Genomic DNA, 24,726 nt, shown 5'->3' with positions numbered 1-24,726 from the left:
TGTTCAAAAATATAAGTAAAAAATGCATAAAATATGGCAGTTAAAAAATAAATAATTGTATTCTAATATCATATTAAAATCTGAGTTAAATATGATTCTTAACATTACCATAGTTAATGAATAATATAAAATTTATTTATCAAACAAGTCACACGATCCATACGTGGTATTTTAATTTTGGTGAAGTTAGTTCATGTGGTTTTAAATTTAGACCTTAATAAATTAATAATCATAATTTAAATGAACACTAACTAACCTTCGTTGATAATTAGATTAAAACGCAAAATGTGAATATAGTAAAGTACAATAGCATAATTGGCGACCCTAAGTTTAAGGCTTAGCTTCGGTTTTCTCAGCTCCAGCTTTAGCACTTTTAGTAATAACAGCTTCGCTAGCCGTAAATTGAGCCACAAATTCAGATACTATCTTACGCATAGCCGCATCTACATCATCTGCTATCTTTCCTTCCTCCTTGATCCTTTTAAGCAAATCTGAGTGAACACTCTTAAAGTGGGCACTGAATTCCCGTTCGAACTTGGTTATTTTTGAAGGGTCTAGCTTATCGATGAATCCCTTGACACCAGTGTATATTATAGCGACTTGATCTTCTATGGCCATGGGGACTAGAAATTATAAATATACATTTGATTAAATCTAAATCTGTATAAATTTTCTTCTTTCTTTTGATTAATTTCCTTCCATTCTTATTAAATCTTAGCTATTGATAAAATGTGGTATATTGGGTCATAGTAATAGCTCAAAAATTTCTTTAAGTTACCAATATAAAAAACTTATCAATATTTTGACCTGGTATTTTCAGTAGCCTCCTATTTTATACTTAATTTGTTTAGGCAAAGTTTCATGCATTTTCAATGAATGGTTTTTAAGATATAAAAAAATGTATATTTTGACTCTTAATACATTATTTGAAATATAGGATTTAACATAATTTTTATTTAATATTAAATCTTCAAAAGTTTATATTTATAATTAATTTAAAAGTTATAGAATGTTTAAAATATCAATAATATAAAAATTTAAGTGAGATACAATATTTTTAAAATGGGAGTAAGTTATGACCCATACAACCACTCGTATCAAATTCAGTCATGCTAAAAGAGTATTTTCATTTTTCCTTCTAGATAAATTCTATAGAAATATTTTTTTAATTCAAGCATTTAATTTTTTTTAAAATGAATAAATTAGTTTTTTTAAATTGGTGGAAATCTTTTATAACTATATTAAATATTTATTTCAGAAACCTTGAATTTGCAATTATTTATAATATCAGTGAGTCCTATTGAATATCCTGATATGAAAGATGCCATTTTTTAATTGAGAGTTTAAATATAAACAAAAATATAAGATATTTAATTTCCACCTTAATATTATTAAGAATAATTAAAAGGCGAACAGCTTTCATTAGCATTAGTTCAGTTATTAATGCATTGATTTCAGCTTAGTGTTATAATATATGTCACTTTCCAAAATCGTTTAAAAAAAAATTTTTCAATATTCTTTTTTATATAAATTATATTATCAAATCATGTGATTTTTAAAACACCTAAACTAAGGATATATCTGCTATAAATATTATTATGTCATCAAATCTCACATGGTAATTTTCATATTGAATTCCATCCACTTTTTATTATTATTATTCTGAAATGGCTAAAGGACAATAAGTATTTAATGTTTTTTATGTGTACCGGATTATATTTAAAACAGTACAGAAATAATGAACAATCAGACAAAATATTTATATTGAAATCTTCCCTTTCTTCCGCTTTCCGAATGTTTTATTAGCTATATTCTATCATATGATCTTTAAACATATTGTCCATTAAAGCATAGAGTTCCAAAAGGAAGTGGGCAAATTTAGTCTGTATTCTAAAATAAAATGTTTTACCATATTGTCCCTGTTTTAGCAATTCAGTGAGTCGCACACCTCGATTAAGTAACTGTTGTGTCGAAGCGTCAAGATCAGAGCCAAATTGTGCAAAAGCTGCGACCTCTCTATATTGAGCGAGCTCTAGCTTCATCGATCCAGCTACCTAATGTAAATTCGAGTTTTATATGAATATTAAACCTAAGAAAGATAAAATGCTATAAAATTTATAAGATAATAGAACAAGGAAAAAACTGAATAAATGATAAAATCAATTTATGATATACTTTTTATATTAATATCACAAAATTTTAACTACCAATATTTATAAATATGAAATTATAAAAAAATAAAAATAATGGATCATTAATAAATAAACAAAAGTAAAAACTCATGGATCGAATAATATATCTCAATGCAAACTTTTGATACAACATGAAAAGTCCAATAAACATGTGTAAATATGTTCAGGAGTTAAAGGGGGTTCTTAAACGCATTAATTGATTTAAAATTTAAAAGCCATAACTATATACTTTAATAAGGTTTTAAAGAAATAACAAAATATAAGATTTACTTGTTTCATAGACTTGGTTTGAGCCGCTGACCCAACCCTACTAACAGATAAGCCCACATTAATCGCCGGTCTTATACCTTTCCAATATTTATAATAAAAAAAAGAAATAATTTTTTGCTTTAATATAACGTATTACTTAAAATTCAATAAATCTAATAATCCATGAAAATAAGTAATATTGAAAATATTTATAGCATTTTAATCCAAGGTTATCAGTTTTCGTTGAGACAGTTAACGACTTAGCAGTGTTATTAGACGCTAATTTTGGTATATAGCGTGCTACCACTATTTTTTCTATATTTATCCTCGGCTGAGGTTTGTAGTGCAATATCCACTTTTTCCAGCATTATATGAAATAAGTAAATTTACCTGTCATATTTTCAATAGGGATAGACGTAGACTTACTTCTATATTTAACTATAATATACTTGGCTTTATATCTTTTAAATATCAAAATGAAAATATCATGGACATAAAACCTAACATGATAAACATACTGGAAAATGAAAAAAGGTATGATTTTATCTTTATTCTGATTAGATGGATATAGAACATATATTCTTAAAAACTCATCTTCATCCAGTGTAATTTCGCTTATATCACTGGTCTCAGCCATATCTATTTCAGACATTTTAATATTTCAGATCAATAAAAAACAAATTTTGAATATTTAAATATATAAAAGTTTGAGTTCACGTGTAACATTTAAATATGTTTATAAATTGATAAAAATCTATTTTATCTATTTCGTAATGGAATTGTAATATCCAGTTTATGGACAAACATACACAGATACGGAAGGTACAGCAAATTTAGGGATAAATTTCTTTTTGAAATTTATAGTTTTAATTATAATTTTGGTTGAATTGATAATATTTTCTAAGGATTTTTTAAACTAATCTTTTAAGTATTAATATTATTAAGGAAAGTTAATTTTTCCCCGATAAACTTGAAGACAACCAAAATTTGTTAAGAAATATATTTAAATATCAAAATTAAATTTTACATGCAATTATGAAATTATAAACTAATTTTCATTATATTTAATTGAAAAGTAACGAAGTTATGTTATAATTATTCTTCAACATTAACTATCGATATAAAATAGGGTAGCACGCTTTTTTAACAACTCTGCTATTTAAAACACTAATTATAAGATACAAGAATAATAAAAAATTATGGTTCACTTTTTATACTTTATTAATTACCAAAATAATTAATATATTTCATGTACATTGTATAGAGTATTATCAAAAAAATTTAAATATTTGTTTGGATATTATTTGATTAAAAATAAATGATTATATGCAGGGTTGGGCAATACTTGTATTTAAAATAATAAATACAAATACTTTTATTTGTATATTTTAGAAACGTTTTAGCAAAAAATTAACTTCATTTTTAAATCCTATCCTATTTTTAAAATGATTAAAGACGAAAACGAAAATAAGAGTTTTTAAAGATATAAGAGTTAGTAATTGAAGAAAAAAATTCTATATTAAGCTATTATATATGATTGTTTTGCTGATATTCTATGATAACGTCAACATCCTCTGTATATAATTTGACAATTTTGGATGGATTTTTATTTAAAATATCATCAAAAATCAATATTATAGTGTAAGCGAAATGTGATATCTTGTTCAATTAAAAATAAAACCAAAATCATAAATGGAGCGATTTTATCCCTAAGCAATTTATTATATGCACAGTAAGATGATGATCTATAGATATTAGATACATTTATAAAATGCAAAATAATAAAAAAATTATCTTGCAAAATTTGTCAAAGTATTTGTATTTAAAAATACTTATTTTGAATGTATTTATTTTTTTTAATGTATTTATATTCATATTTGAATACATTTTTTGGAAATTTGCCCAACCCTGATTATTTAAGATAATAATCTCTCCTAAAAGCAAGGAAGAACAAAAAACTTGAAGTCAGAATATAATTTAAAAGATGGATTTTTAATAATTAGCTCTTAACTTTTTTATCTAGAAGATAGCCAATAACTAACAAAAATTTTTCTCTCTAAAAAATATCAAATAATATTATTAGAATCGTTAGTAAAATTTCAGTTCGTGCCTTAATATTCATTCACGAATTAAGACAATCTTGATCTTAATAAATTTTATATTCCATATGATTAAAAATAAAAAAAATCATAAGTAAAGCATTTCTTTTATAAAAAAAACAAATCCACATTATCAATTTTTTTATCAAATAAAAATTATTCATCTAGCCCAATATTCCAATGCAAGCATCTTTAAAATATTTAACTTAAATCTGCTAAACTCTAGGATGGCTTAAATTCAAAATAAACCTTTATAAAAGAGCTCAGTCTCCAAGAAAATCTGCCCGTCTGTTATGCTGATAACGTTAGTAGGTATGTAAGCACTAACATCACCTGCTTGGGTTTCTATGACTGGTAAAGCGGTTAGGGAACCCCCTTTAGTTTTTCCATCTGGACTGTCCCTCATTTTTGCGGCCCGCTCCAGTAAGCGTGAATGTAAATAGAAAACGTCTCCTGGATAAGCTTCCCGACCTGGAGGTCGACGGAGTAATAGTGACATTTGACGGTAAGCTACGGCCTGCATTTAAAAAATAATTAAACGGGAGAAAAAAATTAACAAATTAAATTTTATCTAAATTGAATTCAAAAAAATTTATCTATTAAAATTTTATATTAGTAAAGCCTAGTTATTATAAACTCGGATGGAGTGAAAAATTGCTACTGTGAACCCAACCAGATTTCTATTCCCAGTGTTAAAAATATAGGATACATTGTGAGCCTTTTGCAACTGCTTATTTCATAATTTTTTGTTAACATATGGGGAGTATGAAATTTAATAGGTTTTGCAGAAGTAACTACGAAATGATTAAAATATTATTTTATTTAGTATAAAACATATTTCCCATTCCCATCGAGTTTACTAATGAGGAGTGTTGCGTAATCGGCTAAAACTAAATTAGTTTAAAATTCTGCATCGGCTAATCGTCCGTCAGTGTTCCGTAAGATATGGATAGAATTAATTATTATTTATTTTTAATAAAATAATTTATCTTATTATCAACAAATAAACATATTTATAAGAATTAATATTTTTTATTTAAATTATTATATTACTAGAAGATAGCCCGTCAAAAATGACGGGGAATGAAAATTTTCTTCTTACTTTTATGATAATTGTTACCTCTTATTTGAAAATAATATCCAATTATTATTCTTTTAATCCCCCCCCCCTTCATGCCAGGTTTAATCCATTAAAACTAAATGTAAATATTATGGTTTGGTAAAATTAAATTTAAAGCTTTTACTTGATAATACCAATATTATTTGATAAATATTACTGATCATTTATACCTAATATTTAATATTAAAAAAATTCCTAGGCAAAGTACAGAGCCATAATAATTTTGAAAAATTCTTCCAAGCCCAGTGAATATAATAATTTTGGTGTTGAGAACTGAAATAAAATATTTAAATAATCATAATATTAAAAATACAATCAAAAATCAGATTTCATGGGCCTAGGTTTTTTGATCAGGCCGAGCCCAGACCTGCATAAAATTTTTTTAGGCCAATGTCTGACTCATAGTTAATAATAAAAAAATTCTCAAGCATTCTAGCTCATAATATTTTTGAAAAATTTTCCACAAGCCCAGCCTAATATAATTTATAAAAATATTTTTCAAACCCAGCCCAACCTATAAAAATTTTATAAAAAAAATTTTCCCAAGCCTGGCCAACCCATAGTAATTTTCAAAATTTTTTCCCAACCCGGGAGATAGGTAGATCTTTAAAAACCATATCTATTTTTTTATTCTATTTTATTAAGACTGAGAATGAATACTAATTTTATAAAAATATATTTAAATTAGCTGAACCTGAGGGCCATATAAATATTCTGTGTTAAATATTACACCTATGCCTAATATTAAAAAAATTCACAAGCCAGGTCCACGCACTTGGGAAAATTTTCTCAAAAAGATCATAATAATTTTGATAGTTGAGAACTGAAATAAAATATATAAAAAGTCACAATGCATTTAAAAATACAATCAGAATATGAAAGTTGCATGGGCCTTTGTATTTGATCAGGCCTGGCCATGTCTCCAAAAGAAATTTTCAGGCCAATTTCTAACCCATATTTAAAATTAAAAAATTTTCAGTAATCTAAGACAATTTTAAAAAATGTTTCCCAAGCTATTTCCAAGTCCATATTAATTGTGAAAAATATTTCCCAAACCCAGGAAAACCCAGAATAATTTATTTTTTCCTTGGATCCAAAAAAATAGGTGTGATGTAAGGGTTTATAAGAATTAAATCTGTCTAATATGTATATATTTTTTTTGCCATTTATATTATTGGGAAAATTTTTCAAAATTAGGATCAAATGAAGGGGAAATATCTGATTTACCTATCATTCTACTGGTTAGCTCCTGCCTGGTATTTACATATAAATCATGAATACATATTAAAGTACCATGCTAAAAATATGTTCATTCTAATTTAAATTTTAAACAAACCACCACCCTTCCAAATGATTTATTACTTAGTTACAAAATATAAATTTAAGACATTGTTATTAAATTACAATAGAAAAAATAAAAAGATATTCTAAGTTAACAAATAATAGGAGGTTAACTTTAATCATAGTCAAATTATATATAAGTTAAACAAAAAAGTTATACATTTAATCAAAAATGTTATATAAAGTTATGAAAAATATACATTCTACAATTAAATTATGAAGTTATGAGAAAATAAACAAAACTATGGAATGCATGTAGAAAGGCCAATTTCAGAAAAGATAAAAGAGATGCAAATATTTACTTATGCATAAAAATTACCTAATTAAAAGATATAAAGTTGTATAAAATTCAATGTGGAATGGATCCTTCTTAAGGGTTTTAACATAAAACTCTCATCTGCAAGAATAAATTTTTAGATTATAAAATACAAATGAATAAAAATTTATTTAAAGGACTTTTTTAATTGTACACATAAATTAAAATTACTAAATATATACTTTATTAACATATTTTATAAAAATAATGGAAAATTTTAGAATAACCCTAAATAAATATAAATTTTTAAATAACACCTCATAAGATAGAAAAATTTCTGATTCATCCCTCATCAAATAAAATAGAAAATTCTGATTCATCCCTCATCAAATAAAATAGAAAATTCTGATTCCCCATATAATGGTTTAAATTTTAAATTATACATAAATTCAAGAATTAAAAAAGTATTTAAATAAATCTCGTACTCTTTGAAACGTATCTATTTGATTAATTTTGTCAGATTAAGAAAAAAATATTTTGCCAAATTAAGAAAAAATACATTAGCCGGGATTCGAACCCAAGTCCAATAATCCATCTAGATTTGTAGGCGAAGTTCTTGCCCGATTGGGCCACAGGCACTTTTCAAAATTAACGATTTTTTGAATATATATTATAAAGTGGGACATGAGAGCGTAACGCTATTTTTGTGACAAGGCTTTTATATATATTATAGATGAAATGAATTTGATGTTTTTAATAATAAAAAATGATATGTTGCTATTGTAATATTATTTTTGTTACTATTTATTAGTGATTTTCACGACCAAAATTTTAAGCAAAAATTTTTTTTTGAAGTTCAAAAAGATTTTCGAGGAATTCTTTTGTGAATTTTAATTATAAATAAACAATCTTTTAGGTGAAATCTTTATAATTTTTTTTTATAATTTTTGTAAAATAATCTTTTTTTAATATTTATATTGAATTTTTTTATAATATTTTATATGATCTTTTTAATGAAAATATTTTAGTGTGACAATTGTCATATTCGTTATTTTTTAAGATTTTTTGACACAAAAGGGTAAAAATATAATTTATATTTGTAAAGATGTTAAATTATAAATTCAATGAAGATGTTCCTTGGAAAAATGACAATTATTATAATCGGTATTTTTAAACATATTAGATTTTTTTGACGTTAATAGGCAAAAATATGTATTTTTAACATGTTGAATTATAATTTGAATTAAGATGTACTATATAAATGTGACAATTGTCATAATCGTTATTTTTATAGTTTTTTTGACGTAAATGGGCTAAAATAAGTATAGCTAACATGTTTAAATAAAACTTTAGCGAAGATGTACCCTAGATACGTGACAATTATCATAATCGTTATTTTTGAAGTTTTTAAAATTTTTTTGAAGCAAATGGGTGTGACAATTGTCATAATCGTTATTTTTAAGACGCAAATGGGCAAAAATAAAATATAAATTGCTAACATGTTAAAATAAAATTTCAGTGAAGATGAACCATAGATAAATGACAATTGTCATAATCGTTATTTTTAAAGTTTTTTGATGCAAATGGGTAAAAATATAGATTGCAAACATGTTAAATTAAAAATTAAATGATGATGACCATAACTAAATGACAATTACACTGTGTGACAAATTTCGACTTTTTGGGAGAAAATAAAATAAACATGTTTTAAGACAGTTTTTTATGCATATTCTAAATCCTCTGTTAATTTTTTTCTAGCACGTCAGGTTCTTTTATTTATTTTAGGTTAAAGTGGCCAAAAAGGTCATTTTTAACTTTTTGAAGGTTTATAACTTCGGTTCTAATGATCCCTATAACTAAAAAAATATCTTAATTTTTGCAGCAAACCTTCCTAATTATTATCATACATTTTTTTTTGTAAAATCCTTACTCAATTTTTAAACAACCTATATTTTTTAAATTTACCTTTATTTATAAAATCTTTTTTAATATAGCTTACATTTAATATATTTATTGTGGCTTTCGTTCTCTTCGCTACACTGCACACGGTACGATTCCCAAACAATTTATTTTAAATGAAATAGTTATATTTCTCATATTTAAATAAATATATTATGCTAAGCTAACCTATCTCATATTTTACTTTTAATAAACCTTTTATCGGTCCGTTGTCCCACCCCCTCCTTCATTATTATATAGATTTAACTTGTAATATACAATAAATTTATTGAATTTGAAACAAATTAAACAATAACATAAAATTTATCGAATTTAAAAACATTTAATGGTAAATTTAAATATATTTCCGCGAATATGAAGTTGATGATTTATCTTCAAAAAAGATACTCCAGCAGTAGTCCGCCAACATATTTATAAAATTCTTGCCGTGATAAAACTTTTCGAAATTTTCTATCTGTTGATGGAACCGCTCTCCCATTTCTTCTGACACAGCACCTAAGTTTTCAGGAAAAAAATCTTTATGGGAATGAAGAAAATGGATTTTGAGGGACATTCGGCATCCCATTTGCTTATAATTTGTTAATAGGTCATCAATTTTCTCACGATAGTCGGCTAATTTATGATTGCCAAGGAACGATCTGCATATCCATTTAAAAGATTCCCATGCTTTTAATTCAATGAGTAACAATTCATTTTCAAAAAAACTGTCCTTCATGAGTTTTCTTATTTGGGGGCCCACTGAAACCCCCTCTTTTATTTTTTGCTTGGGAAAGCTTGGGGAAAAAATTTCTAAGGTATATCGTGGGGCCCTCGGCCAATTTTTTGATAAAATTTAGATTAGTCCTAATTTTATGTGCAACGGAGGCAACAAAATCTTATTTTTAGAAACAAGCGGGATATTTACGCGATTTTTTTCATGAACGTTGGGACGATCCTCCCATTCAGATACTGTATAATGTTTTCGAGAGTCTCTGGAATTATAGAGATAAAGAAAACACGAATGCTTGGTGTAGCCTAACTGAAGGCCCGTCATGATTGCGATCATTTTGAGATCGCAGCATATCTTAAATTCGTAAATGGAATAATTTATTTTTGACAATAAATATTTCATATTTTCTTATGATTCATTTAACTGGTTGGAATAGGCGATGGGAATTGATGGCTTAGAATTTCTGTTATGAAGCAAAACTGCTTTCAAGCTGTTTTTGCTTGAATCGATGAACAAGCGCCATTCATCGGGCACCAATTCAATATTAAATTGTAAAAAAAGTTGACCTAGATTGTTGGAATAGTATAAAAAATTTTCGTAAGAGAATAAATTTTTAAACGATGTTCCACGGAATCGGTATGAAGTTCGAACTCCATTTTTTAAAATTTTAAAATCATTAAGCCTTGAGGCTAAAAATTCGGGCCTTCTTTTTGAAAGTTGTAAATTTCTGTTTATGTCATTTAGTTGCTCTTGTGACATAAATGGCTAATCCTCTTCGAGATGATACTCTAGATCAATATTGTCATTGACCTGGCAACGTAATTTTTCCAGCTGCGAACTATTAAAAAAAGGAACTGGGAACTGTTGTATGCATATTATATTTTATCGGATAAACAACCGACGAAATTTCAGGATAACGAATTTTCTTCTTATTTTTTTTGTTAAACGCAAATGTACTAATCGAGAAAAAATAACAATCCCACGAATGATTTCTTGCTACGTGCCAAAATGCAGGTTTCGAATAAGGCAAATGAGTTGTTAAAGTAGCGCGCTAACTTTTTTGGTAGCTATAGCTAGCGGCTACTTTTTTGTAATTATTTAATATTTTATTGCGCTACTTTTTTTGAAAGTAGCTAAGTAGCCGCTACTTCGCTACTTTTAAAAAATATAAAGAAGGTAAGTATAAACATGAAAATTTAAATATAATATCATAATTTTTATTATTTAATTTTGAAATTAAATATAATTTCAATTTGTAATTTATATTTTCATTTGTATTATAAACCTAAATCACGTATTAATAATTTAAAATGTCATCGCCTATGGATATCCAAATCGTTGAAAGTGATTCAGACAATGATATTAATGAAATGGAAGATACCAAAGGAAGAAAATATTCTTAATAGCTATAATACAAATTTCCCATTCCCTAGATTTGAAAATTTTTTAAAATAAATATATAACCAAAACTGGTTTCAAATATATGTGTTTAAAATGTAAAAAAAAATATTTCCCCAAATCAATCCAGTAGCTATAACCTCAAGAAACACCTAAAGGTAAATTGTCATTTTTACATTCTAATAATATTTATTTTATAAAACTGTTCATGAGTTTTAAGGAAATGGAGAAACATCTAAATAATTTTGGTATAGGCGACTCTATATCCAAAAAGACTAAAATTCAAACCAAATTAATTAATAATGCAAATGACAATATTTCTCAGAAATTGGCTGATAAAGTTATTGTTGATTTTATAATTTATACAGTTCAGCCAATGTCCTTAGTTGATAATCCATCATTTACCATGATGATTAAAACTTTATCCCCCTGGTACAACAATTTTATGCTGCCAGAGACACTAATGAATAAAATAGCAGATAACTTTAAAATGATGAAAGATGCTCTAATAGTAGAGTTATCAGAGATATCTTATATATGTACCACGGGAGATAGTTGAACACATTACAGAAGGTAAAAACTTATTTATATTTATAAATTGATCTGATTAAATATTTTTGAGTTTATTTGGGAATCACAGGCCATTGACTAGACCCTAGTACTTTAAAAAGAAGATCTGTGGCATTAGCCCTCAAAATGATAATAGGATGCCAGACATACGATGTACTTGCAAATAAAATTATTGATAATCTATCTTATTGTATATAAGATTGAATACGCCCTTACCCTCAAGTGCTAGTGTCGAGAGATTATTTAATAAGGCAAAACTTATACTTTCTGATCGTCTCTCTAGACTTGGGGATGATAATATTGAAATGATTTTATTATTAAAATGCAACAAATTACCATAAATATTTATTTTTATTACATAAATTTTTTTATAATCAAAACTAACTATATTTTAATATTTATAAATGTTGATTTTTGTATATTTAATTTACTATATAACATTATAAGCCAAAAATAAAAAATTTGTTTGTAAATTTTTTTTATAAAAAGTAGCTAAAGCTACTTTTAAAAAATAGTAGCTAATAGCGAGCTACTTTTTTTGACAAATAGCGATAGCGGTAGTGGGCTACTTTTAAAAGTAGTTTAACAACTCTGGCAAATATGACCGTTTTCCATTTACCCACGAATTAAAAGAATTATAACATGTTTTACATATGTAATTAGGGGCAAATGGTTTATCCAAATCGCAGAGTGGAATATTGTAATAAATTTCATAAATCCTTTGAATGATTGGAGAAATTGGACATTTTTGTGAGGGCAATATATAGCCCGCATAACAAAATTTAGAGACACACTTTAAACAAGCTCGGCATTAATTTTTTGTAGAATATTATATAAGGAGGGAATTTGAATAATATTTAAAATCCAATTTAAAAAAAAATTAATGAAAGAAATTAAATATTTATGAAAAATTAAGCGCGAAAAAAAATAATTCTTCTCTTTCTTCCTACTTGTTATTTGGTACTACGGGTTCAAGGTACTCCATTGGAAAATCATATATTTTGATATAAATTGATTAAAAAAACAAATATTCTTAAATACAGCTAAAAAAAATAAATTATATTAATAAAAAATATGAAAAAATTACCAATTATTGCAATTTTAAATAAATTTTGCTTCAAAAATTCTCAATTCAAAAAGAGTACAAATTAAAAAATCAGGTACAGATATCTGATTTTGGTATAAATTGATCATAAATGCATAAAATATTACTAAATACAACTAAAAAAGATAAATATTACCTTAATTTTGCTTTAAAAATGTTTTATGCAGAAAAAATTCAATAAAAGTGTACAAATTAAAAAGTTCAAAAATATCTGTACCGACTTTTTTAATTTATAGATTTTGGTTGAATTTTCATGGCATAGAGTACTTTTGAAACATAATTAGAATTAATATATAATCCTGAGCATATTTGAAGCAAAATTATATAAAATTTATCTTCTAAAGTTAATAATTTTGATAGTAATTTAAATTGAAAACTTAAGACCCCCAAAACGAAATTCTTTACCATTTTTCACAAAAACCAATCGATAAAAAATTATAAAGAAATATAAGTTTAACACTATCACCAATTTTCAGGGATTTTTATTCGATACTTTTTAAAATATATCCGTCTAAAGGCCTAAATTTTACCATTTTTGAGATTTCGAAAAGTTGTCTTTATACGGTAATATTTTTAAAACTTGACGTGTAGGGAAAATTTGGAAAACGGATTCGAACTCAGCGTCAAATTGTGCACCAAAACTTGTTTTTATTTTCTTCTCCCATTTTTCTTGTCGCACAGTGTTATTATAGTCATTATTTTTAAATTTTTTTGATGTAAATGGGCTAAAATAAGTATTACTAACAGTTTAGATAAAACTTCATTGAAGATGTACCCTAGATAAATGACAATTGTCATAATCGTTATTTTTAAAGTTTTTTGACGCAAATGGGTAAATAAGATTTTTATGAAAAGAACTTAAAAACCATATGAATATTATTTATAAATATGATACAATCAACATCCTATAAATTTAATCTTAGGATTTTGAATTTTATAAACATATTGTAAAAATAGATTACAATCTATATTTTATAACCCATTTGCGTCAAAAAAATTTAAAAATAAAGAGTATGACAATTGTCACTTTTCCATGCTAAATCTTCATGAAATTTTAATTTAACATGTTTAAATCTGCATTTTTAGCCATTACGTCAAAAAAACTTTAATAATAACGATTTTGATAATTGTCACTTACCGATGGTATATCTTCACTAAATTTTAAATGTTATAAATCTATATTTTTGTCCATTTGGGTCAAAAAAAAACAAAAAACTTTAATAATAACAACTATGACAATTGTCTTGTATCTAGGGAACATCTTCACTGAAGTTTTATTTAAACATGTTAGCACTACTTATTTAACCAATTTTCGTCAAAAAAATTCAAAAAACTTAAAAATAACGATTATGATAATTGTCACTTTTCTATATAGTATATCTTCATAAAATTTTAATTTAACATGTTTACAAGCTATTTTTTTTTACCCATTTGCGTCAAAAAACCTTAAAAATAACGATTATGACAATTGTCATTTTTCTATTTTACATCTTCATGAAATTTTAATTTAACATGTTTATAATCTATAGTTTTAGCCATTTGCGTCAAAAAATTTAAAAATATCTATTATGATAATTTTCACTTATCTATGGTACATCTTCACTAAATTTTTAATTTAACATGTATACAATCTATATTTTTGATCATGTGCGTCAAAAAAATTTAAAAATAACGATCATGAAAATTGCCACTTATCTAGGGTACATAACTGAAGTTTTATTAAAACATGTTAGCAATACTTATTTTAGCCAATTTACCTCAAAACAATTTAAAAATAACAATTATGACAATTGTCACTTATCTAGGGTACATCTTCACTGAAGTTTTATTTAAACATGTTAACAATACTTATTTTACATTTACATCAAAAAAATTTAAAAAATAACGATTATGACAATTCTTTTTTTTATATGGTACATCTTAAAATTTTAATTTAATATGTTAAAAATACATATTAATCTAATATGTTTAAAAATACCAATTATGATAATTGTCATTTTTTCAAGGAACATCTTTATATTATAAATATAAATTATATTTTTATCCTTGTGTCAAAAAATTTCAAAAATCTTAAAAAATAACGAATATGACAATTGTTATATTAAAATAATATCATTAAAAAGATCATATAAAATAACATAAAAAAGTTTAATATAAATATTTTAAAAAAATTATTTAGAAAAAACCACATCTTTTAATACTTAAAAATATAAATAATTTTACAAAAATGATATAAGATTTCACCTAAAAGATTGTTTATTTATAATAAAATTCACAAAAGAATTCCTGAAAAATCTTTTAGAACTAAAAAAATATTTTTTGCTTAAAATTTTGGGCGTGAAAATCACTAATAAATTGTAAAAAAATAATATATTACAATAGCAGCATATCATTTTTTTTTATTAAAAATATCCAGAATAAAAATGTGGTATCTGTGTCTGTATCTAATAGATTTTCGATTAAAATATCGGTATCTAGATATTATTTTAGACGATGTATCTGTATCTAGATCCATTTAAAAAGTATCTTTTAACAACTCTGAAAATATCAAATAAATAAATCTATTTTCATTTCATAATATAATAATTTAAATAAAAAATATTAAATCATATTATGATTATTTGTTGATAATAATAAAATTTAACATTAAATATAAATAAAATAATAAATTATTTTACTAAAAATAAATTTATAAATAATAATTAATGCTAGGTTTATCTTACGGAACGCTGAGGAAGAATAGCCGATGCAGAATTTTCGACTAATTTAGTTTTAGTCGATTTTTAGGCTATGTCTTATTAGGCTTAGGCTTCGTTTTTAGCTGATTACGCAACACTACTAATGAGGTATTACTGTAATTCTTTAATTTTTTTTTCTCTAACATATATTATTATAAAAAAGATGCGTATTCATTATTAATTAGACCTAAACTAATATAATTTAATCAAAATAAGTCTTCTCCATGTCCTTCATCCCAAGATATTCCATAAAAATCGAACTCCATGAAGCAAATGGATTAATTCATTTTATATTCTATACTATTGCATGCTATGATGTTAATGGCTGGCCTATTGTCCCGTAGTCTCGAATTAAAATTATGTTTATGCCTTTTATCGCCTTACGAAAAGGTAATTATCATTTACGGCCTATTTTAATTGAATTTACAAGCTAATTACCATTTTTCAATAATCAATCCAGCATAATACTTTGAGTTTATATAAGTATAAAGGTAAACGATTTTTTTAAAATCTATTAATTAAATATGACATGTAGATATTTTATGCTATTCTATTACACAATTAATATATTTATATAGTTAATAAAGGAGCACATTCTATTATCAATCAAAAGGGTCATATTCTACCCAGACCAAATATGATATGAATGATTATGATATTTTCTATTATAAAATTAAATTTTAGTGGATCAACTTGCCCATAAATATAGACCCTCAATACTTCAGTCTATAAAATAATAGAAACATTATCAGCACCATCAGTTTATAAATTTTTAAAATACTTAGCTTAAAGATTTATTTTTGGGTTTTGGTCTGATAGAAATTGTAAATATCATTATTAGTTTGCAAATTAAGAAAACCAGCAAAAAATATGTTTTGTGACCTTTTTACTAAAATAAATAAAATTTTAAATTTGGGACAAAACAATTAGAATTGAAAAAAATGAGCTATGGTTGACCTTAAAAAAATTAGGCTGATTGGTTAAATTATTTTTTATTAACATATTATGAAATTCAAAATTTATTACAAACCTGTTTATAATTTATTGGCACATATAAATTTATTTATAATTAATGGGTAAAAATTTGTAACTATATATGTTGCATTGTTTAAAATAAAGTTGAAAGAAATTATATTAATATTTTAAATTCTCTCATTTCAAACTTTAAGGGCCATATTGCTCGCCATTTTAGTTTATTTGTCTTTTTGATATTTTTAATATTCGATAGAGTGGACCCAAATCGTTAACGGTTTTTAAATATTTTTCCAAAAGCCCTTTTCCCAATAAAAATATATAAATCAAATGAAAATCACTTGTTTGGAAAGATCATCGTATATAATTAAAGCGTGCCTTCCACTGTCTCTGAAAAATTCTCCCATACTGCACCCACTGTAAGGTGCCAAATATTGAAGCGGGGCAGCGTCAGAGGCAGTAGCACTAACTACTATGGTGTACTTTATAGCCCCTGTAATCCATATAAATGCAATGAATATACAAGATTAAGACATGTATTTTAAATTATTTTGTTCATTATCAACCTTCTGATTATTCTTTCTTAAGTTTGAAGTAAAATGCATGGCCTGATTACTGATATTTTAAAAAAATATCAAATAAGTAGTTTTTAAATTCATTTTTTATATTTATAGGATTATATGAATTTGCTTTAAGTTTAATTTGGACATTATAAATGCCTAACTTTCATAAAGGACTACAAAATAAAAACAACAGTAATTATGATAAAAATTATAATATTTGATATATCAAAGGCAGTTTTACCGGCGTCAGTAAGCCTTTTAACTAGTTGGGCAACCGTGGATCTTTTCTGGCCTATGGCCACGTATATGCAATATAATTTTTTGGACTCATCGCTACCTTCATTAAAACGCTTTTGGTTTATGATAGTATCAATCGCTATGGCAGTTTTGCTTATTATTTTATAATATAAGTAAAGAAATTGTGAGAAAATATTATTGGGAATAAAAAGTATAGTAGTCCTGTGCACCAATGATTTAACACTTCTCTCATTAATCCAAGATTAGCATAAGCCTACATTTCTTTATCCATTCCTATTTTATTTATTTAAATTTTCCCCTTCCTTCATTTTTTAATTCTTATCTTTATTCCTATTTACTATATTTTTGTACCCAGTCTGTCGGTCGCCTATAATAAGCTCCCTCTGACCTCTTCCTATGGGCACCAAGCTGTCCACTGCTTTAATGCCAGTTTGCATAGGTTCTCGGACCGATATTCGAGGGATAATGCCTGGAGCTTTAACTCCAACCCTTATACGTTTTGTCGTAGCTATTGGACCTCGCCCGTCTATTGGGTTGCCTATTATTAATTTTTATGTAGTGTTAGTTTCCTTTATTTATTCCTTTTAATTTTGTTTTACAAAATGTAGCAAATAATATAAATTTGTAAGCACCCGTTTTATGTTTGTTAGTTTCAGGATAAATTTTAACTTTATTTTGCTTTCCAGGCATAATTTAAGGTTGTTACTATATGAGCTATAGTTAGACAATACACAAAAGAAATTTTATCTAGCATTTATATAACCTGAGATAATAGGGGTGAAAAACATAAATATAATCCATATTTAACTCTTTGGATTAGCTATTAATTAAAAAATCGGAATATTAAATTTGATACTCATAACTTAAATTCTGAAAATCATCTTTACATTCCAAGGAAAAATTTCTATACATATTTAGTAAGTAATATGATAGAATCTAGTAAATTCTATATATTATGTAGAGTATTTGATAAATCGTATTGATCACGTGGTTTATATTGCAGTTTTTCGTTCTTTTTCAAATACCAAAAATTAGGTTATTTTTAAAACATCTTATATAATTAAACCCTTTTAGAAAAATAAGATTTGTATAGTATATTTCACTTATATTCTCCCTATAATACATACCTAGAAGTATATTAAACTACGAACTCATTTCTTTAAAAGAAATGCCATAAGAGTTGCATAGCAATATGTAAATATTGTAACCTTAAGCATCCCGAATCCTCTAAAAAGACAGCACGTCAAGATATGTTGAATTTCCTAGTAATTTTGAAGTAGAAATATTAACTTCTTAAAATCAAGGTTATTTATATGTATTTCATTTTGCAGTAAATCAGTGACCCCTTAAATTTTTTCTATAAAATTCTTAAACTTAATATAATCTTTATAATATGTTAAAAAAAACTAATCTGACTTCGTTAAAAAAAAATTAATATTATTTTTTACTACGTTAAGAACATGAGGGAAGCAAATTTAATATTGCTTATTTTTTTAATATATAAAAAGAAAATCATGCGAATGTATTGTGTAATTTTAGGTTTAAAAAAAATAAGCATTGGCGATGCAAATAAAAAAAAGCTTATTAATTTTTTAATAAATAAAAGAGAAAAAAATCTTTTCTTTCTTAAAAGCAATAATTAATGTTTAATGATTGCAATTATATTATTGAAAATTTATTAAGATTACCAGTTGTATAAAAAGTATCTGTATCTATATACTATTTCAAAGGTATCTTTATCTGTTTATAAATACTTTTAAGATACATTTGATATAATTTTATTTATCGCTTTTTTATAAAAAATAAAAATATTTAAGTGCAAATTTTATCTCATATGTATAAGCAGGGATCCAAACCGAACCTGAACTATTAAAAACCGGTATTTTTTATCGAGCCTAAACTATTAAAAAATTTCTTACCGAACAAATCGAACCGCGAAAATGCCTTTAAACCGGTTCGAGCCTCATGATTTTAGGCTTATAAGATTATGTGTAAGTTATTACTAGTGTATCGCAAAAATTTTAATTATATTCGAATTGTTTTAAAGATTATTATCACTCATATTTGATTGATAAGTGTCAGTCATATTTTTATAAACTATAGTATATTGCTATTTACAATATTTTAAGCTTATAAATTATAATGCCTATAGAAAAATTAAATCCAAGATATAAATTATTCACATCTAGTATTATAAATGACACATCAAAATATAATATTACTGATTGTCAAATAAATATGAAAGGCCACTATGGAGCAAATCTTGAGCGTCACATAAAAAGAAACTACCCTCTAGAATTAGATAAAATTAACAAAATATCACAACAAAAGGCTAATAAGATAAAAAAAAGTTATATCTCATCAAGTCAAGACGATAGATAAAGCATTAAAAGAACAGCCAATATCAGTAAATCTAAATAAAAAAATAATCAATGCTTGTACTGAGTTGGTCACTTTTAATGGCAGACCATTCAAGTATCATAGTGAAATTTTACAGCTTTAGAATGGGAAGCAATTATAGGGTTGATGAAAATCCTAAAACAATTAATGTAGCTACCCAAAACTTACAACTTGAGCAGCTAACTTTATGAGATTTTATGGCATATGGCTAAATGCTAAATTTGAAATTTCTTTTACTTCACCCTTTGCTGGTTTAATAATGGATGCTATGAATTTTAGAGAGAAACAACTTTTAAACAACAATGCCTTTTTGTTCATGCCTATATCTATATTTAAGGTATGTTTTAAAAACATTATATTATATCTTATATAAATAAATTTAATTAATAATTTTATTTTATATAATTTTCTATCTATTCATAAAAAATAATAAGATTTTTTAAATATTTTAATTTTTATTATATAGATATCAATGCTTCTGACTGAAGAAGTAAAAACCAGGCTAGAGACATATTATTAATATATGGCATACCATGAAATTAAACTTTGTTATAAGAGTAGATCTAGTGAATATGAATCAACGCCGGTTAATATATCTTCATCTGAAGAGGATTTAGTAGAAAGTTTAAAAAAAAAGATGGTAACAAACAAAATCTGTTAAAAAATTGGAGAAATCAGAGTAATTGATACCCAGAATTATGTAAATTGTCTGATATCTTACTGGCAATGTCGGCTACCCAAGTTAGTGTGGAAAGATGTTTCAACGATTAAATTTATACTATCTCCTTATAGATATAATTTGAGTGAGACGAATCTTTAAAATATATTAATTATGCGGCTTAATAAAAAAAGGTAAATAATGTTAAATATTTTTCATATTAAATTTACTCATTGATATTTATTTGTTATATTTATAAATTAAATATTTTTTTATAATGAAGGTTTTATTATGTATGTATTTTTTATTTTAATGATGAAATAAAAAAAATGTTCTTCCCTATACAAATTCAAATATAGGTTTGAATACAAAAGTGTTCAAACCGTTTTTAAAAGTTCGAAACGTACCAATATTTTTATTTTTTACCGAACGAACTGTTATTTTAATCCGAACAGATATTCGTTTCGGTTTGGATCCCTGTATATGAGCTTATAATTTATATGAATATATATTATAAAAATTTAAGACTAAAATATATATAATATTAAAACTTTTATATAAAAGATATAAATATTATTTTCCCATTTATATCTATAGATATCAGTTAAAGATTGTTAAGGATATTTTTATCATGCAAAGAAATTTATAAATCCTTGCTTAGCCGACCATTAATTATAAACAATACTATTGATGAATATTATTTTAAGCAAATAAATTTATTTAGAATTTTGTAAAATAATTTAGTGGATATTCCGCTTTTTTTAAATTTAAAATCTATTTTTGATTTTGATTGAAAAAAACTTATTAAAAAATTTAAAATCTAGTAATAACTTTTATAATTCAGTACTTGATCATTTTACTCAACAACAAAAACGAATTTTACTTATTTATTTATTTTAATTTTTCTATGGTTTGACTAAATAAAAATAAAAAAATTTACCGATTGCTACCCTAGTAGTAAACTCGACGCTTCACTGCAGTAAATATTTTAGAACCATGATTTTAATTTAAAAAATTCTGAAGTTATGAAAAAGTTTCGAATTTCAATTTATAAATCAAATTGTTCATAATTTGATGTTTTCGAGTGGAAATGGTATATTGGAAAGTTAAAATTTATGTATCCATAACCTAAAAGAGACTTTATCTAGACAATAATATAAAGTAAATTTTTAATCGGCCTTCTGTCTGTAGCTGCTACATGCACAACATCATAAAATGGTCACCTTTTGGAAAAGTGATTCTATGAGCTGGAATAGTTGAATAAAGACAAAATTCATAAATTATTGAAGCATCAATATTAATAGAAATTCATATTTTTTTAATATTAATTTTCTTACCAATTAGTGATCTGCACCAGGCATAAATTTTCAAGCCTGACCCTGCCCAATTTTTTTTAAAAAATTTGTCCAGCCCAACCCAATCTTGAACAAACTTTTATAAGTTCCAAAAAGGCTGACCCAAGATAAAAATTATTTGTCAGCTAAGCTCAAATTTATTTAAATATAAAAAAAAATTTTTAATTGTAAAAAAATATACTACAAATAAAAAATATCGGCACCTTGTTTCTTGAAAAATTTTTAAAATATATCAATTTATTTCACAAAATCGAATATTATATTTAAAAATTTAAGCGTGGCTCAAGCTAAACTTAATTTTTTTAAAATATTAGGCCCAACCCAAAATTCCTCTACTACCAATCGTTGTTAACTAAAATTTTGTAATAAACAAAATAAACGAGTTATAAAAATTGTATTTCCAGTAAAATGTTGATAGATTTATATTTTCCATATAAATAAACGTAAGGACATTTAAAAAAATTGGGCCAAGCCAGACTTTGCATAACTACCAATTACATTGATATCTAATTTTTTTTCAATGAACTCAATTTAGTAACATGAACGAATTATAAAATGATTGTAATAATAATTTCCAACAAAAAAATTGGTAGATTAGATTTATATTAAATATCATGTAACTGAAAAGTAGAATAATCAAAATTCAGTTTTAAATAATTAGTTTAGTTTTTAAATCAGTTTGTTCAGTTTTTAATTCATATTTTCACTGTTTCAAATAAAATAATTTTTTAGTTTTTGTTAGATTTTACCAAATGTAGTGGGTTTGGTGTCTAATAAAATAAATTAGTATTTTGACTCATCTAATATAAACACTAATATCCTTGTTGCATAGTCACTAATGTGATTTGCAAGTTGGATATCAGATTTTTACCTGAACTGTATGGCTCAAGGAAAAGCTAATAAAAACTTATTGTCTGTTTCACCAAGTATCTATTAGATTTTACCAAATGTAAGGAATTTGATGTCTAAAAATAACTGAACATTTATTTAAAAAACTATGAAAATAATTATAAAACCTGTAAAATTATATTTAAAAAACAATGCATATAATTTTTCCCATTTACATTTTCCATGGAAATTGTATTAGTAATATAATCATATAAACAAACAAAATGGCAACTACTCTTTAATAAATAACAATAAGAGCTCTGTAAGAATTTTTAAAAAGGTAAGATTATAAAATATCCACCCAGCATGACATGTAAAAATTTGTGTCAAATAAAAAATCACAAATTTACATTATTGAAGGTTAAATAAATTATTCATACAGGCTGGGCCCAATATTTTAATATGGTGTGTCTAGGATTGGAAAATATTCAGGAATTATCATTGTAGTAACTCTTCAATGTGAATTTTGGGAATAAACAGGAATTAATGATATTGAATTGTAATCAACAATTTTCAATTTTTATTATATTAAAGTAATAAAGCAAAAAATAATATAAGAATATATTAAATGTTTAGTAAAATACATTGTGAAAACTTGATTAAATATATTTGTTAAGGAAACAAAAACTATTAAATGTGATCCAAGAATATCCTGAATGAATATCCAAGTTAATCATAATTATTTATGTGAAAAATGAGGATTTATCCTTTTTAGTGTAATTAAATCATACCTAAGTCAAAGACTTTTGTGGGTCTAATTTTTGATCAAACCTGGCCCAGGCCCACAGTTAAAAAATATTAGGCTCAGGTCTGGCCCAAATTTAATATTTAAAGATTTCCCAAGCCAATATCCAAAAATTTAATTTCCTGGCCCACAAATAGTGCTGACCAATATATAAGTAATCTATTGGAAAAGTTGTATTGTCAAATAAAATACAATTGTTATTAGGCTTAGGAAACAAAAATGTTTAAATGTGAGCCATGTAAATATTTTAAATGAATGCATCCAAGCTATTCATGAGTATTTATGAGAAGGATATAACTTTTCCAAAAATTTTCAGGTTAACAACTCTAGGTATGTATGGGCCAACAGATTTATGATTAATTTAAAATTAAGTTAATTAGCACTTTAGAAATATTTAAAAATTTACCATGTATAAAATTTTTATAAAACAAATAGGAAAATTTTTAACCTAAAGCATCAACTACCCTCCCTAACAAGGCTTCACCAACTGGTACATCAACAATAGCCCCAGTTCTTTTGACAATATCTCCTTCTTTGATAAGCTTATCATTTCCAAATACAACTACCCCAACATTATCTGGTTCTAAATTGAGAGCCATGCCCTTTTTTGTAGTTTGATAAGAAATATTTATAACAATATAGTACCTATATAAAAAAATTTACATGTCAACGCGACAAAAAAAATATATTTAAATATAAATTGAAAAATAATTAAATATATTAGTCAGCTCACTTTAAGTCCAGAGGAAAATTCAACCATCTCTTCTGCTTGAATATTTTTTAATCCATAAACACGTGCAATTCCATCACCTATCGATAAAACTTGACCCGTCTCTTCTAAATTAATCTTAGATGTGTGACTTAAAATGCGCTCTTCGAGTATACTAGAAACTTCAGCTAATTATTTTAAATAATCCATGTAAATTGAATTTAATAAAATTTTACCTCCTGAAATAGATGTGGCATAGTTTAATTTACTGGTAAATAAATTCCGATTAGATACAATGGGCTAGATTTCTAAATATGAAACTATAAAATCAGCTTAATTATACTTTATATATATCTCTATGCGCTTTAAAAATAAAAGAAGTGAGGAAACGTGTTGAGGCCATATTGTGTACTACTAATATCCCTTAAAATGTTTGTCATGA

General features: G+C 25.2%; 1 protein-coding gene across 2 annotated transcripts; it reads right to left on the bottom strand.

Annotated features, from left to right (window-relative positions):
• Positions 1–147: 147 nt before the first annotated feature.
• Positions 148–24,726, bottom strand: LOC135927591 (ATP synthase subunit alpha, mitochondrial-like). Of its 2 annotated transcripts, XR_010572120.1 has the most exons (12): positions 24,628–24,726; positions 24,521–24,584; positions 24,309–24,472; positions 24,024–24,177; positions 17,881–18,067; positions 17,513–17,661; positions 17,050–17,201; positions 4,790–5,057; positions 2,463–2,539; positions 1,910–2,054; positions 257–623; positions 148–213 (listed from the first exon to the last, which is right to left on the bottom strand). XR_010572120.1 is itself a non-coding variant. In XM_065463677.1 (11 exons), the coding sequence occupies exons 1-11, from the start codon at positions 24,685–24,687 to the stop codon at positions 331–333; spliced, it is 1,713 nt and encodes a 570-aa protein (XP_065319749.1). In that variant the 5' UTR covers positions 24,688–24,726; the 3' UTR covers positions 220–330. The 2 variants fall into 2 exon arrangements, 1 of the variants encoding a protein (XP_065319749.1); XM_065463677.1 differs by lacking the exon at positions 148–213 and having other exon boundaries at positions 220–623.

This window comes from Gordionus sp. m RMFG-2023, chromosome 3 (assembly GCF_954871325.1).
Source record: "Gordionus sp. m RMFG-2023 chromosome 3, tfGorSpeb1-WG-v2, whole genome shotgun sequence".
Taxonomy (NCBI): Eukaryota; Metazoa; Nematomorpha; class Gordioida; order Chordodea; family Parachordodidae; genus Gordionus; species Gordionus sp. m RMFG-2023.
The sequence above is the reverse complement of the archived record's forward strand: the minus strand, read 5'-3'. Positions and strand labels throughout refer to the sequence as shown.